The sequence below is a fragment of the Gymnoscopelus microlampas genome (genome assembly GCF_963454915.1).
Source record: "Gymnoscopelus microlampas genome assembly, chromosome: 21".
NCBI lineage: Eukaryota > Metazoa > Chordata > Actinopteri > Myctophiformes > Myctophidae > Gymnoscopelus > Gymnoscopelus microlampas.
This window is the reverse complement of record NC_139958.1, coordinates 20,328,502-20,345,227: the sequence shown is the minus strand read 5'-3', so window position 1 is coordinate 20,345,227 and position 16,726 is coordinate 20,328,502. Positions and strand designations below refer to the sequence as shown.

The window sequence follows — 16,726 nt, the reverse complement described above, 5'->3', positions numbered from 1 at the left end:
CTGGAGTAAAGGCGCTTTTTAATTTATCAATTGAACAGTGTGCCTTGGATTCTTATTAAGTTCACCTGAAGTACTATGGTTTTCTACAAAGTTAATCTAACCCTCCCCAAGGAGCACTTTATTTATGTTGTACAGAATCAGAATCAGCTTCATTGTCAGTTGTCACATCACAGGTTTACAGGTGTAAAAGAGTGGGTGAAATTCCTTTTTGTGCAAGCTCCATAGTTTTTTTGTTATAACTGTTATAACTTATACTCAATTGAGCAAGTGAATTCACATCCAACATTCTTCTACCTGTTTTTACTTTTGTTTCTCTTTTGTTACTCTTATTAACTTATTGCTAACTTATTTTTAACATGTCCCACCAACATTTAGTTGCTTATACCTGAGAAACAGCCAAATAAACCGTTCTTTAGTCCTTGTTGAATTAGGCCATGAAACATCCATTAGGCTCAATACAATAGGACATTCTGGTGTCCCAGAACCACACTTTATCCTCTCTCAACCCACAACCACATTGTACCACCCACCCAATTACACTACATTTGTAGTGTAAGTTCCAGCATGTCAGAGAGCAATTTTGCAACAAATCAGCCGATCTTCACGTTCTCATCCCATTGGCGACCTACCTACTGGGACCATAGCTATGGGATGATAGGTGATAACCATTCAATGGAATGAGTTCTAGGTATCGGGTGAACAAATAGACTTGATATGCATACACAGGCCATGCATAATATGTGACTTTAATTGGTAACTAAACTGTAATCTCTCAGCACCACTGCCCTAAACATGTAGTGCGGCTGTTAGGAATAAGTAGGAATAAACACAGAAGCACCCGGGAGGAAGTGGAAGAAAGGGGGGGAGCCAAGCTGAGTTCCTGTTTCTACACAAAAAAGGAGGTGGTGCCCCCAGAGGCACCAAATGGGTTCCCAGATTGCCAAAGCTGTGGCATCATCATAACACCAGTCTTACTCTTATAATACTTCATGCGTTCCTCTCTGTTCAGCCAAGATTTAATCTTTCCAGCTGCTTCTAAAGCTGCATTTGTGATGTCCATGCATTCCATTTACCTACGTTTCATGGATGTTGCCAGAAATCCATAGCACCCAGTTTCCAGTGCATGCTGGCTTTCCAGTGTCACAGTCCTGGAGTCTATTCAACTACTTAAACCTGTTGAACAGGGCCCCCTGGGGTTTATACTAGGTGACTGTCTGCTCCTTTTTTGCCTCTAGTCTACATCAAATCTCTTTGCTGAAAATAGCCGGTCTACAAACTGAGCTGTAGATCTGCTATTGTTGCTGAATGTTTGCCAGTGATTGAGTTTGCCAGTGGCTGACATTGGCGGACAACAGCCATGTATAACAGTTGGACCAAAACACCAGGTCAGGTCTGATATTAGTCCCTGGACTAGTCACTGGCCACTCAGCCCACCTGCTCCAATCCTTTGTTTCTTCTTGATGCCTTACTTACACCATTTTAATACCAATGTATTTCTGAATTGTTCATGACATCAATCACAAAAGTAGTCTCCTCTTTCCTAATGGCTGAATATGTTATTTATTTTAGGTATTTTTGGTATGGTCAGGTTAGGCCTGGCTGAGGGAAGAGGATGCCCCTGCCATGCAGAGTCCACCAAGGGCACCGTTCGTTGGAGGTGCGACAGGCCCAAGGCCTAACAGGAAGACCATCCCTCTGTATGAAATAATTAGAGTAACCTAAACTGCTGACGAGGACTGGCCCTGGGAAAGGCTGGCTTTTTTGTTTCTTATCAGCAGATGCCATATGGGATACCTCACCTTTCACTAAATGACCTTGGAGTGATTGCAGGACATATAGATTAATGGTTCTCAAACGTTTTCATGTCAAGGACCCCCGAATTCATATGTTGGCCTATTTGGCCGCGGACCCTCATTTGAAAAGATTTGTGTCAGGGACCTCCATAAGAAAAGAGTTGTCATGACCTTTGAAAATAGCCGATCTACAAGCTCCCAATGTGTTGCGTTGCAACACATTGTGAGCATGTAGATTTTCACACGTTTTGCTTGTAGATGTTTTGTGTTTAAACTGTTCCTTATTTTGCTGTGGGGGGCTCCCTGGACCCCACTTTGAGAACCACTGTCATAAGATTACACAAATAATGTATTGAAAGACTTCATCAAATGTTATGTTCCCACTCTGCTCTGTCAGTTTGCAGAATTTGGGAAATAGACTTAAGATGTAGCATAGATCAGTATTACCCATTTAATAATTGTATAGGCTACAATATTTGAGCAATGCAGCTGCTAGCTATTTTCTCCATGACCCCCATTGAGTTCATTCAAAAAAGTGTCACACATCATCACACAGCAGGTCTAAGTAACAGGATGGAAAGGGGTGATATTCATGTTATTGCACAACTGGTACATGTCAGAGTTGATATTGTGGCAAGCCATAGGAATTGGGAATAATGTTCTGAATGATGCAACTAGCGTACAATCTAGTTTTTCTGATGTAATTACAACTCCATGCATTACATATTTACTCACTGACACACATTGTTTCTTACTGGTAGTGATGAGTCATTACTTAATTACATGGTAACACATAGCTTAAAACCTTAGAGGCATATGGATGAATGCTGAATATTATAATAAGTCTTCATGGATTCAAATATTGATCTACTGGGATGTTGCCTATAGGCTGCGGGGCAACCTAAAAAAATAAATGCACATTGTAAATGAACAAGAAAGGCTCATTGTATGTAAAATGATCCTTCCGACAAGTCTATGCACAAAAAAAATATGATCCATTTGACAGCTAGCCAATCAGCGGTGGTACAGTAAGACATGACTCATGACGTTGACGTTGCCAAACGTGTGCAAATCAGCGGCGGCCAGCATGCCCCGTGCAGCCAATGAGCGCCTTCCAACGAGCCGCAACAGGACCAATCATGTGCCTCCACGATGGGGACGAAGTGGATGCTTATATACTGGAGAGAGAACCATTCATTCAACACATCAGTTCATGTACAGAGAATACAAGTGAAGAGAGGGGGATCCATAAAGCAGCTGCTATACTTTTAGTTGGAATAACGCTAAGGAGACAGAGAGGGAGAAGAGCATCCATTCAGTATCTGCTGTAAAGGTATGTGATAGAATAACGCATGATTTATTCATATTAATATCACATTTTGACATGAAGTGGCATGAAGTGGCCTAGCCCTGATACATGACTGTCATGGATGAACTTCAACCTGGTGTTTGCTCTTTCTCCCTCTTTGGTCCGTACATCTACATAAACGTTCAGATTTCAAATATAAAGTGCTTAACCCATAGCCACGGATGTTACAATTATGTACGGGCCCTCAGAAGTACCCGTATCTTCCGTATTGTTCAATAAAAAGCATTTTGATCCGATCGGTGGCCATTTTCTCCGTATTTTTGCCATATGCTTTCAACTACGTGACCCTATCGGCTGGGAGGTGTATTGCACTCTGATACATTATAACGCTATGAGAAAATGGCCACCGATCGGATTAAAATGCTTTTTATTGAACAATACGGAAGCTACGGGTACTTCTGAGCACCCGTGCATAATTGTAACATCCGTGGCCACGGAGTAAACACTTTATATTTGAAATCTGAACGTTTTTGTACATGTACGGGCCAAAAAGGGAGAGTGCAAACACCAAGTTGAAGTTCATCCATGACTGCCATGATATGACTGTCTTGTATCAGGGCTAGGCATGAAGTGGCCTAGCAGCAGCTGGAGGACATTTAGCTTTCCTCTTGTCGGCACGCTACGCTACGCTAATGCTAACAGAGCAAAGCTAAAAGGGTTATTAATTTCTGAAAGGCTGGAAATGTGACGTGGAGAAAATTATATTAACACTTTTCTTAGTCAGTATGTCTTGTGTTTTACATCATGACAATAGAACATTAGGTACATTCATGCGAGCTTCCTTGCTTTGCACGCTGCTGAGGCTAAAGTGCCGGGTGTTTGAAAGGAATTTAGGAAACCCGGTGAAGGAAACGTACTTGGAGGCACCACCAGTGTTGCCATGTCGGCTTATTCTAAGCGACTTTGGGCTTCATTTTCTGTAAAGTTGCTTGTAAATATTGGTGGTTGGCTGCGTTTTTTTGGGCTCGTTTCTGAAGTGTACTTGCTTATTTAGACTTGCTTCCAAATAATTTAATTATTATTTAAACCAGTGGTTCTCAAATATATTAATAAAATGTTTTGCGCCCAGGGAACATTTGTCTTAGACTGTTTCCAAAAGTATTCCAAATATTCCACAGTTTATTCCAAGAGTTTTTGCGATGCAACGAGAGAGCTTGTAGATAGGCTATTTTCAAATAGCCGATGGTTTAAAGTGCTCATACCGGCGTAGTTGCTGCTTTTGGCTCGTTTTCCTAGACCTGGTTGCTTATTTCTGTCACAAAATATGGCAACACTGGGCACCACCCCACTTATTATCCCCATTATTAAAACCTGCCCATTGCCCAACACTGACGATGTTTTAAATAAGGCGTCGATTTTGAGTATTTGGACGGTCATTTTTGTTCAATATAGTTTTGTGATAAGTAAAACGTTTATCTATCTACACCACGTAAGACTAGAGCATCGCAGACAGACAGTGCCTCACCTCAAAGTTAACCTCGCGTCATCACCCGCTTTTGCGCCGTTCGTACCTGTCAGACTCTGAAAGCCTGGTTTCCATTTCATTTACTAAAAGCAATCCTAGAAAAAAAAGAAGCAGTCTAGAACCCGCCTTCTCCAATAATACTGTATCCGGGCATTTCCACGCACCTTCTTGTACGTACACAGACCGTTTCCGGAACCGCTGTAGACCGGATGTGCAAACTGCCAAGTGATTTGACCCCAGTCTACCTCATAGTATAGACTCCGGGCAAAAGGCGTGGCCAAGCTTAGGCTGAAGTAGTTCCGGTGGCCATATTAAGGGAGCTCCATAACAACAGCTCGTATCAACAACATTGACAGTTACCCACGAGTCACGACGTGTCCTGAACTACAGCGAATTTATTGGTAAAGGACAGAAGATGGACCTAGCAATGCGTGACAGAGAGTTACCATACAGAGAGAAGCTGAATGCAGACGCAAAGGCACGCTACCTGCGATCAGTGTTGCCATGTTTTGCGAGAGAAATAAGCAACCAGGTCTATGAAAACAAGCCCAAAAGAAGTGGCTTAGATACATCGACTACTTGAAAATAGCCGATCTACAAGCTCACGTGAGCTTGTACATAGGTTATTTAAAAAAACTCTTGCAATAAAATAAAGAATATTTGGAATATTTTTTAAAACATTCTAACAACACAAATGCTCCCTGGCACAAAACATTTTCATGAAAAGATTTGAGAACCACTGGTTTATTTTTTTTTGTTTTTTTTAAAAAGCCTAAATAATCAAGCACCTAAATAAGCCTAAATAAGCAAGTACCTAAATAAGCCTAAATAAGCAAGTACACTTTATAAATAAGCCATACAAAACTACTAATTTTACAAGCAACTTCACAGAAAAAGAAGCCCAAAGTCGCTTATAATAAGCCGACATGGCAACGCTGATGCTGATCCTCTCGCCTCCAACAGATGTTTACATGTTTGATTGTGTGCTGTCATGCTCGTTTGAGCTTATATGTGTTTGGGAATGTTGTTGAAGGTTATGTTATTTGGTCAGCTGACACCCAAGCCATACTACATTTATTTGATATCTCCGACGTCTTAACTCTTGCTGACAGACAGACAGCTGTTTACTCAGCCACCGTGACCGTGAGCCTGCACCCACGTTACACTACGTTTCTCAGACTGGACACATAGAGAAACACAATTTAGCTGATAGCTCAATCTCATTGTATTTAAGATACCCATGCCAAGCCGTTTCTTTGATATCTCGACATCTGATCTCCAACAGCTTTTCCTCCAGGTTGGAAATGTGTGCAATTTAACTTTTTTAATTTAACGTCTGAAACCTTGGCATTGCATCCGATAATGCAGCACTGTCGTACCATTGCTAAATTAGAGCAACAGACAAGTTAGAGATAGATAATAATGTACACCGTCTACTTGCTGGACAACAAACACAGGACTACAGACTACACTACACTACTCTACACTTGTGGCAGCTGTCAATCTACTCCCTCAACATGGCGGCGGAAGTGGCACGATTTAAGGGCGTGGCGACCATGTTACGTCGCTATGCCCGGAGTCTATAGATTGATTGAATACTTTATTAACAGTTTGCAAATAGTACAGTGGTACGATTACACAATGAATGGTGATACAAGGATAACACAAAAATCCCTAAGGGCTTGTTTCCATTGTGGTCCTGTCTATTCAATTCATCAAGACATTTAAAGATGTACAATAATATATCTTGAAGTCTTTTAAGACTTCAAACTACTATGAGGTAGACTTGGATCAAATTGCCTTTCCAGGACATGGTCGTCTTAATTGCACAATGTCATCACCTTACCTATTCAGTAGTTAAGTGTTCCATTGATTTGACATGGTTGTTCTCCTTTCACAGATTTCTTAAGTGAGCTGAACAACAGCCAAGGGAAGATGAGGCTCCTGTGCATGGTGCTGCTGGTCGCAGGCACTGCGTTTGCTGACGATGATGATAAAAAGGAGAGCGTGGGGACTGTGGTCGGAATTGACTTGGGGACCACCTACTCATGGTAAGAGATGTTCATTGTTACATTTTGATGTTTTGGTGATGTTTCTTAACCCATTAAGACCTGAGGCCGATTCGACAAATGCCCTGGACCCCCAAAATTATATGTATTTGGCTGCCGACCGGGCATCTCAAAATATTTTGTTCCAGGGACCCCCCAAGAAGCAAAGATTTGAGTTAAAAACATTTAAAATATATATTCAATTATTTGCACACATTTTCATGATTTTTCAAAAATAGCAGATGTACAACCTCATAGTGCGGCACAAAGTGATGTGCCTATGGGCTTGTATATTTTCTATTTTTGAATAGCCAAAGTATAAAATATTGCTTTTTAGCTAAAATCTAAAATGACACAGATGCTGAGGTTAATCAGCATGCCTATTCTGGGGGGAACATTTGCCGAAAATAGCAGATCTACAAGCTCCAAACGCTTCGCAACGTGTTGGGAGCTTGTAGATCAGCTATTTTTGTCAAATATATTTTGTGTAGAAGGGGAAAAAAGAGCAGACCAAGTTCAGAGGCAAAGGTAAAGTTAGCTAAGTATTGAGGGTTTTAAGTGGTTAACACTTTCAATAACCATTAACTTTAACTGTTGACTCTCTTTGCCCTTTTAGTGTTGGAGTGTTCAAAAATGGTCGTGTTGAGATCATTGCCAATGACCAGGGAAACCGCATCACCCCATCTTATGTGGCCTTCACCGCCGAAGGTGAACGTCTGATTGGTGATGCTGCCAAGAACCAGCTGACCTCTAATCCTGAGAACACAGTCTTTGATGCCAAGAGGTTGATTGGTCGTACTTGGAGCGATACCCACGTGCAGCATGACATCAAGTACTTTCCATTCAAGGTATGTTAAATGCTGATGACACACAAGTAGGGCCTCAAGTGGATCTAAATATTTGTTGAAACAAAATGACAAAAGGGATGTTCTTTTTGTCTAGGTTATTGAGAAGAAGAGCAAGCCCCACATTCAGTTGGAAGTGAGCGGTGGACAGACTAAGACCTTTGCGCCTGAGGAGATCTCTGCTATGGTGCTGGTTAAGATGAAGGAGACCGCTGAGGCTTACCTAGGAAAGAAGGTAAAGGAATTCAGAATCTACATGATGTCAGGAATAATATGGATTGTGACTCGGCTCGTTTTCTAATCTGATTATTTTTGTTTTGTTTACAAAGGTCACACATGCTGTCGTTACTGTCCCTGCCTATTTCAATGATGCCCAGCGTCAGGCCACCAAGGATGCCGGTGTCATTGCTGGATTGAACGTCATGAGAATTATCAATGAGCCGTAAGTGTCTCTGTACATTCTCTTAATCACCTGCCATGAGTGAAGTCAGACTTTAAATATTTACTGACATTTCTGTTGTGTTTTCCAGAACCGCTGCTGCCATTGCTTATGGTCTAGACAAGAAGGATGGAGAGAAGAACATTCTCGTGTTTGATCTTGGTGGCGGCACCTTTGATGTTTCCCTCCTTACCATTGACAACGGTGTGTTTGAAGTGGTAGCCACCAACGGTGACACTCACTTGGGAGGTGAGGACTTTGACCAGCGTGTCATGGAGCACTTCATCAAGCTGTACAAGAAGAAGACTGGCAAGGATGTGCGCAAGGACAACCGTGCTGTGCAGAAACTGCGTCGTGAGGTTGAGAAGGCCAAGAGAGCCCTGTCTGCCCAGCACCAGGCCCGCATTGAGATAGAGTCCTTCTTTGAGGGCGAGGACTTCTCCGAGACCCTGACTCGTGCCAAGTTTGAGGAGCTCAACATGGTAAGTTTCAGATCATGCGGTGGCTATTAGTCTGATCAAATGCCCCACAGCTTCATGGTACATTTTTATTAACCAGGCTTTGTTTACTTCCAGGATCTCTTCCGTTCCACCATGAAGCCTGTGCAGAAAGTGTTGGAAGATTCTGACCTGAAGAAACCTGACATCGATGAGATTGTTTTGGTTGGAGGCTCCACCCGTATCCCTAAAATCCAGCAGCTGGTGAAGGAGTTCTTTAATGGCAAAGAGCCGTCCAGAGGCATAAACCCTGATGAGGCTGTGGCTTATGGAGCTGCTGTGCAGGCTGGAGTGCTCTCTGGAGAGGAGGACACTGGTAGGTCCACCATTGCCAGCTGATCCACTTCATAATACATCCGTTACTGCAGTGAATCTTGTTCTTTTTTTATTACTTTACATGGTCCTAACCTAATGTGTTTACCTATTCCAGGTGACTTGGTTCTTCTTGATGTATGCCCCCTGACCCTGGGTATTGAGACTGTTGGAGGAGTAATGACCAAGCTGATCCCCAGGAACACTGTTGTGCCCACAAAGAAGTCCCAGATCTTCTCTACCGCCTCTGACAATCAGCCCACTGTCACCATCAAGGTCTATGAAGGTAAGAAAGACTTGGGACTCTTATTGGCAACTTGCCTGAACTGCAATAATGAATAATCAAGTGTTACCAGTCTCGTTGTTCTGTATTCTATTAATATTTCTGAGCTTTGGATCTGATTGCAAATTTCTACTTGTCCCCTTTATAGGAGAGCGTCCCCTGACCAAAGACAACCATCTGCTGGGAACCTTCGATCTGACCGGCATCCCTCCTGCTCCCCGTGGCGTCCCCCAGATTGAGGTTACCTTTGAGATTGACGTCAATGGTATCCTGCGTGTGACTGCAGAGGACAAGGGCACAGGCAACAAGAACAAAATCACCATTACCAATGACCAGAACCGTCTGACACCCGACGACATCAAGCGCATGGTGGACGATGCTGAGCGATTTGCCGACGACGACAAGAAGCTGAAGGAGCGCATCGATGCCCGCAACGAGTTGGAGAGTTATGCGTACTCTCTGAAGAACCAGATCGGTGACAAGGAGAAGCTCGGTGGCAAGTTGTCTGACGAGGATAAGGAACTCATCGAGAAAGCCGTGGAGGAGAAAATCGAGTGGATGGAGTCTCACCAAGAGGCAGACCTGGAAGAATTCAAGGCCAAGAAGAAGGAGCTCGAAGAAGTAGTACAGCCTATTGTTAGCAAGCTCTACGGTGGAGCTGGTGGCCCCCCACCAGAGGGCGGAGAGGGCGAGCAGGATGAGAAGGATGAGTTGTAGGCAGGTATAACGTAACAAAGTACTTTGTTCTGTCACCTCTTGCCTCTCTGGTAGTGGCACCTAGATGTACATAATGGACTCATTGGACTCAAATGGTGAGAAGAAAGGTGGGGAAGGAGTGGCAAAAAGCGACCACGCTGAAAACTTCTGTAAAGATAATTGAAATAACTTTCGATGTGTGAGGGATGTGCTCTTCGCTCTAGGGTGGAGATATTTGTCGGCCCAGATTTGTGGCTCGCTACTGCTGTTCTCAGGCAGTCCTGAAAGGGGTTCCGTAGTGGGGAGGGAATTAGTAGGGGGGGGGTGGGGGGTTCGTGGGTTCATGGGCTTGACATGTTCACTGACAATGTTAAGAAGTTATTTATTGACTCTGGTCATTGTAGAGGAGCCTTTCTACAATGAAGATGTTGAAATAAATGTTTGATATAAAATGTTGTCTTTGTTTTCCATCAGTTCAAACCTTGGGTATTATTGGGTTATTGACCATTCTACCTCTAGATGCATGGTAATGAATGTCAACTGTTCACAGAAAAGGCAGAGCGCCATGATGATTTAAATTGGTAGATTTGGTAGTGAAGTGAGCTACTGGTATTTTTTTTTAATGTATTTGTTTCTCGTTCAGGAGTAGAATTGGTTAAAACAATGTTTTATGTTAAAAGCTCTAATATTGTGATAGTAATCATTGCTATTTGTTCGGTATCTCCCCATCTCTTCTAATAAACAGAAAATACATTTTCAGGTGGGTTGCCAATTTCAGCCAATCAGAAGAGTAAACATTATCAGCTTCAATTTGAGTGTTCCAGTTTTAATTGAGTCTGCTCATTTCTCTGTCATAACTTCCAATTTCACTTGTTTATCCTGTGCGAGTTCTCCAACCTGAATGCATTTTCTGTTAACTAAAGAGCTGGAGAGATGGGGAGATCCCTGTTACTCAACAAACACACTATTGCAATGATTGCTGTCAGAATATAGAGCCATTTAACACTACTTTAACAAAGATCACTTACTCTATCTTAAATGTAGAATTATTAAAGTTTAAAAAAATTTTTTGTTAATCGCTCGTTCTTATAGTAATCATTGCTGTAGTGTAGTTGCTCAGTAACATGGGTCTCCCAATCTCTCGCTCTTTAGTAAACAATAAGGTTGGGATACCAAGTTCATCCAATCAAGAGATATCTCATACAGGATAAACAGGTGAAATTGAAGTGATTAAATACATTTTAATACTATAAAATTGTAGCTGACACATGGTACAATGATCCTCCTGATTGGATACAATTGGTGACCCACCTGAATATGTATTGTTTACCAAAGAGCTGGAGAGCCATGGAGCCCCCTGTTACAGAACAAACCACTCTATAGCAATGATTACTATGAGAATGCATACAGTACATGTTAACAATTAGAATCATTACACTAGCCACAAGTAGTTAAAGTGAAATACTTTAATAACGCAAGTAGATATGGTATGTATTGATTGAGTTGAATGATTCAGACATTTAAGCATAGGCTACATCATGTTAACACAGTTGCAACACAGTCACTATGAATGACTCCCTGTGTGTCCATCCCTCCAAATACAAAGGCCAGCTGTAATGTCTCCGTTGGGGCTGTTGAGCCTTGGGCCAGATCGCCATTTCCATCAGCCCTCACCGTCCAAGGTAATAAACACATAGAATGATCAAGGCGGTTGGGTGGAATATCCCCTTTGAAATTCATCAGTACCCATCGCTTTTTGTCTGCAAGTAGAGAATAGATTTTAGGAAAGGTTACAATGTGAATGCTCTGCATGGTAAAAGTTGAAAAGAAAGTCCACTTTTTATGACTGGATTTGAACAAAATGAACGGCATGTTTAGTTAGATTAACTAATTCAACATTTTGAGTTCAATCAATCTTATCAAATCAACATATCAACATAAAATGATGAATAACAAGGGCTGCACAAAACGTGGTCATACCAGTGTGAAATCTGTACATAGAGTTGCTGGCTCCTTCTGAAGTCATTCCCCCAAAGACATATATGTTCTTGCCAAGTGCCACTGCAGAGTGAGCAGCGACTCCTTTAGGGATGTCTCCTTTGGTCTGCACCTTCTCCCACTTCATGTTACCTTTAAATAGACCCACCGACAGTTAGGGCACTTTAGTAGAAACACTGGAAACTAGGACTGGACAACATACTATTTTACACACACACACACACACACACACACACACACACACACACACACACACACACACACACACACACACACACACACACACACACACACACACACACACACACACACACACACACACACACACACACACACACACACACACAGTAAATTCCATGTGATGATCCAGTGAGAGAACTACAGAGGAGCAACTTTGATCCTCTGTTTATGCCGGTATAGAATAGCTAGAGCTTACTTGTGTCAAGTGAGTGCATGTCACTATGGAATTTGTCTCCTGCCATGCCTCCATGGATGTAGATTCTTGAGCCCACTGCCACTATGATGTGGCCATGCCTGGCAGATGGATGCTTCCCTTGTGTTTCTGGTTGAGACCAGGAGGATGAAGCTGAATAATAATGACAAAAAAACAAAACCAAAAAACTATAAATCCATATAAGGTTGTTCTGCTCATCATAGTATATCCTCGCCTTGAGGAAATACATTGCTTAGGTAGAACATTTTCATTTAATCACTGTGAATCTGGGCATGTCATTATACACGAAAACACAATTATCTCTTCAAGAAATACACAAAAATAGCCCATTTAAAAGCTCACAACACATCACGACGCGCTTGCAGATCGGCTAATTTCAGTATTTGTCAATGGTGACATGAAGGTTTAAGCGACCAAAGCGTATCTGCCTTAAACTATTTTTGTTGTAAGTGAAGACAGTGTGCGGGACCCTATTTTGCTCTTCTCAACTTCATTACTCCGACACACCTGTCTCCTGACACACTTTCAGTAGGTGTGCAAAATAATGTTTTCTACTATTTGTCAATGGACAGATTTAGGGCTACATAATATATATAAGTGGTTAATTGTGTCTAGAGTCATCATAGTTGTGTTTGTTGGAAACTATCAGTAGTGATACCTTGCTTTTGTAGGGCCATCACAAACCTGTATCAAAGACATGTAGTTTTGGATCAGAGATGGGTGTAGCACTTGCTTCACCACCAGAAAACACATATAGGCTGTTCCCTATGCAGGCTGAGTTGGTGTGATATGTCCTGGGACATGGGGCTTTCCCTTTCACCTCCACAGTCTTCCACCGTGACCCACTGTCTGGATTAGCACAAACAAGACTGCTCATCGAATGTTATGTGCTTTTGATTGTGCAAGACAATGATATTGCAGTCAGATAAAATAGTAAAATAGTTACAATATTAACTACAGACAGTTTCCAAATAAAAGAACATTAGAGGACTGCATTAGAGGATTAAGTGTTCTACACAGGCCCCTAATCAAGGTGTTTTGCATATTTTCACATGGTATACAATAATTCTGTAACAAAAATAACAACAACTTCAATTAGGCTTTGTATGTACCAGTTAGTTGTAGGTTCTGGATGCAGTTGCGATTTCCACTCGGTTGTGCCCCGGCAAACACCCACAGACTGTGTGGGCAGCTCTCAGGCACAAAACTACAGTGTTCATACCTGGACTCCAAACCTTCCCACTCTGGGATGTCCCACTCATGACAATCTGATGGGTCCAAAGGGACGCAAAAAAAGAATAAATATAGAAGAGCTAGATTATTCAGAGTGATTGGAATATTATGTCTTAACTGCTGAGCACACAATAAGAGCAATAAGAGGACACCTAGGCCAAAATAAAGTGCATACAGTAATAAGATATTGATGCACTGTTAACACTATAAGTCATCCATTTCAGAGGATTATGTACATATCATCCCCAAAAGTCAGTAAACATCCCTACCTAGATTTATGACATGGGATTCAGAAAAGCTGGCATTGGGATTGGCTCCTCCAACAATAAGGATCTTCCCTTTGCCTCCATCGTCAGAGGGAACGTATGTGCAGTTGTGGCCGACACTAACACCCGGGCCACTTCCCCTGGGTATTATAGCATACCTGCGGACATCACCAAGAGTTCAACAAACAAGAAAGATGCATACTAGCTAATATCAAGACAAGGGTGTAACTTCATTACCATATTCCTTCTTTCGGCTTGACCTCAGGGTCAAGTACTGGGAGAAATTCCATGTCTGTTGAAGAGAAAAGTAGACAATATCAATGGCATATGATATGAAATGACAGGTATATAACCTATCATTTAATTACTCATATTTATAATTGCTCCGAATCAATTATTTCCTTGTCAATTATCACAATTTGGAAACAACATACATTAATAAAAACTGCATACATTCATTACAATGCTGATATTTACTTCTCGCTGTAATTACTGTATAGCAAACGTCTAAGGGGCTCACATTGACTCCAGGTTAATAATCTTTATTTTTCATCCAGACCCTTATTTTAACTTCTGTTTGGCGTTCGCCAGTATGTACTGTCTTTAGAATCTACAATATACTGTGGACCCAACCTCCCCAATTCCCTTTGGTATTTTGTCCAATTGAGTGACCTTCCTACTTAAACCAGAATAGCAGACAGTCACTCCAAATCATGTTAGCTATTCAAGAAGTACTTCACATTTCACTCTAGCCACTGAATAACTGTTGCATGTCTTTCTTCCATTTGCTCTAATTACCTCAACCATGAAGACCTGGTTGCTTGTTACCCAAAATAATCGATAATCAGTAATTTATTGAATACAATTATAAAATGATCCGTATTTTGGGCATTCCAATATAGGCAAAACGTATAAAAAATGTCAATAATAGTGATAATACCCAATCTACATCACACTGCGATGTGTTGGACCTTGTAGATCAGCTATTTTCACTATTTCTGTTGCGTGATTAAGTATAAAATAACATGTTAAGTGGTTAATCGATACGTTGCTATATATAAATATATATATATATATTTAAAACATTTGTTCTGCAATAATTTGATTGATTGAAAAAAAGTTATCAATAGAATAATTACTCAGAAAATAATATTGTTGCAATCCTACTTCTTAATGACCCAAAATTATTCAAGGATACCTAGTATTTTCTTATATACAGTATATTGTCAGGGTCCTATTGATTTAGCTTTGGCATGATTTGCTACTTGATTGTGACCTTTGAATTTAAGCCTGTTGTACAGTGGCACTTAACTGTTTGCCTCCTTATGGCACACAGGGAGCTCTAGCCATAGAATGTCTGTGATCTTACATATATTTCATGAAATGTATGGAAGATCACAGACATTCTAGGGCTGAGGGAGCTCCACATAGTAGACTTTCTTGACTTGTTCACAAATACAACAACTTTGGCTTGAAGCCTTTGGCAGGGACATTTTGGCAAAGGTAAAAATATACCAAATAGAATTACATCCAAAATTTGTGGTGGACAAAAAAAACATGGTAGGCTATACTAGGCTATAAGATACATTACTGTTTCCTGTGGTAGAAAGTCAGTGTTGTTACTCAAGTTATTTGATCACGTTGTGTATAGAGTTGTGCATATTAAACTACGTTTGAACTACATTTTGCAACCCTTCCAAGTAGCCCATCCCACCTATGACCCAAAATTGCTAATGTTTGTTCTTTTAAAAAACTGTACTAGCACTACAGTAGAGAACTATTGCTAGCATGTTACAATAGCATCAAACTCAGATTACCTCGGTCGTTTAGAGAGTAGTTTACTATCCACGTATTTTAACGCAAGCACGTTTTGGTCTGTATCTATCTTACATTTAAACATGTAGCCATTATTAAAATCCGTACAGATTATGAATATAACGTTGCTGCTAATTGCTACCTATGGTCAGAAGCTAACAACACACTACACTACTTGCTACTAGGAAACTAACTACGGTACGCTTAAAAGGTACGTTTTCTGCGTTGTTGCTACAGTAACTAGCTTGTTTCGTATTGATATTAAACAGTGGTACACTTGTGACACCTTGTGGCTGTTTGTAAAACCTTGTGGCTGTTTGTAAACCGCTATACACCAGCCAATGGTGACTGTGAGACATAAATAAATAGTTGTAGGACATGGATTTCACTTTGCATTTGTCACTATTTTGCATGGGTAAAGTGACAGCAGGGCATGAGGGGGGCACTTCTTAAACTGCCCCCATATAGAAATACTATTTTGAGTTCATTTTGATTGCACTCGAGACTTTATACTCAAATAAGAAAGCAGTCCCTGGCTCTGACCAAGAAGAGAGCAGTAACATGGTCCACACACTTTGGCAAATCTCTGTGTGGGTGTAATCCCACACATTTTTTAAATTAATTTGTAATCACACATGATTTGCCAAAATCACTTTGGCAAATCAAAAGTGGGTGTAATCATGGTGCTTTCTGCTCTTCTTGTCTTCTATTCTTTGTAAATGGTGTGACAGCCTATGGCTTGTATGTCTTCCCATGTACTGTGTTTGAGCAGTTTTGAGCTTGAGAAAACAAGCTCATCTTGCTTGCCTCATTTTGGACAGCAAGTTCCGTACAATGCATTTTAGTGAACGTAAAGTAGGACTGCTTTGTGAAAATAAACCTAACATTTATAGTATGTACACAGGCAGCTTAAATTCCTAAATATTTATACCTATTAACAAATGATAAAAAAGTGAGATATAATAGGAAAAAAATAGGCTTCCTCACTTCATATCCCAATGGTCAATGCCCTGCACTGAGGAGAAAATACAGATAAATACAGATAAAAACAGACAGAGGTTTCTTAATTTTATATAATTTTATAGTATGATATATATTCCACTACAAGGTGCTTTACGGTTTACTATGCTGACATAGTAATTACATTCATGAAATATTACTTAAAACAACCCTAGGAGGATGACACCATGCACTGCACAATTTACACTCTAGC

The 16,726-nt window shown here is 40.9% G+C and overlaps 2 protein-coding genes across 2 annotated transcripts; one reads left to right on the top strand and one right to left on the bottom strand.

The window, feature by feature from the left end:
* The first annotated feature begins 2,991 nt into the window (after positions 1-2,991).
* Positions 2,992-10,059, top strand: hspa5 (heat shock protein 5). Its single transcript, XM_084046550.1, has 9 exons — positions 2,992-3,126; positions 6,528-6,678; positions 7,292-7,523; positions 7,618-7,755; positions 7,850-7,962; positions 8,051-8,441; positions 8,535-8,772; positions 8,887-9,054; positions 9,200-10,059. The coding sequence occupies exons 2-9, from the start codon at positions 6,563-6,565 to the stop codon at positions 9,766-9,768; spliced, it is 1,965 nt and encodes a 654-aa protein (XP_083902676.1). The 5' UTR covers positions 2,992-3,126; positions 6,528-6,562; the 3' UTR covers positions 9,769-10,059.
* A 1,087-nt stretch (positions 10,060-11,146) lies between these two features.
* On the bottom strand, positions 11,147-15,666 carry rabepk (Rab9 effector protein with kelch motifs). The gene is made up of 8 exons (XM_084047507.1): positions 15,516-15,666; positions 13,936-13,990; positions 13,702-13,856; positions 13,312-13,467; positions 12,884-13,048; positions 12,182-12,331; positions 11,728-11,877; positions 11,147-11,507 (listed from the first exon to the last, which is right to left on the bottom strand). Exons 2-8 carry the CDS (start codon positions 13,986-13,988, stop codon positions 11,284-11,286), a joined length of 1,053 nt encoding a protein of 350 aa, XP_083903633.1. The 5' UTR covers positions 13,989-13,990; positions 15,516-15,666; the 3' UTR covers positions 11,147-11,283.
* Between the last annotated feature and the right edge of the window lie 1,060 nt (positions 15,667-16,726).

What these genes read in the sequence shown, in the direction of transcription:
- hspa5 (XM_084046550.1), top strand. Translation starts at nt 6,563, where the DNA reads ATGAGGCTCCTGTGCATGGTGCTGCTGGTCGCAGGCACTGCGTTTGCT. An exon ending in TCAAGTACTTTCCATTCAAG is followed by an intron (nt 7,524 to 7,617) that starts GTATGTTAAATG and finishes CTTTTTGTCTAG; the next exon opens with GTTATTGAGAAGAAGAGCAA. An exon ending in CTCTGGAGAGGAGGACACTG is followed by an intron (nt 8,773 to 8,886) that starts GTAGGTCCACCA and finishes TACCTATTCCAG; the next exon opens with GTGACTTGGTTCTTCTTGAT.
- rabepk (XM_084047507.1), bottom strand. Translation starts at nt 13,988, where the DNA reads ATGGAATTTCTCCCAGTACTTGACCCTGAGGTCAAGCCGAAAGAAGGA. An exon ending in ATCCCATGTCATAAATCTAG is followed by an intron (nt 13,468 to 13,701) that starts GTAGGGATGTTT and finishes TGGACCCATCAG; the next exon opens with ATTGTCATGAGTGGGACATC. An exon ending in CATGCACTCACTTGACACAA is followed by an intron (nt 11,878 to 12,181) that starts GTAAGCTCTAGC and finishes GTCTATTTAAAG; the next exon opens with GTAACATGAAGTGGGAGAAG.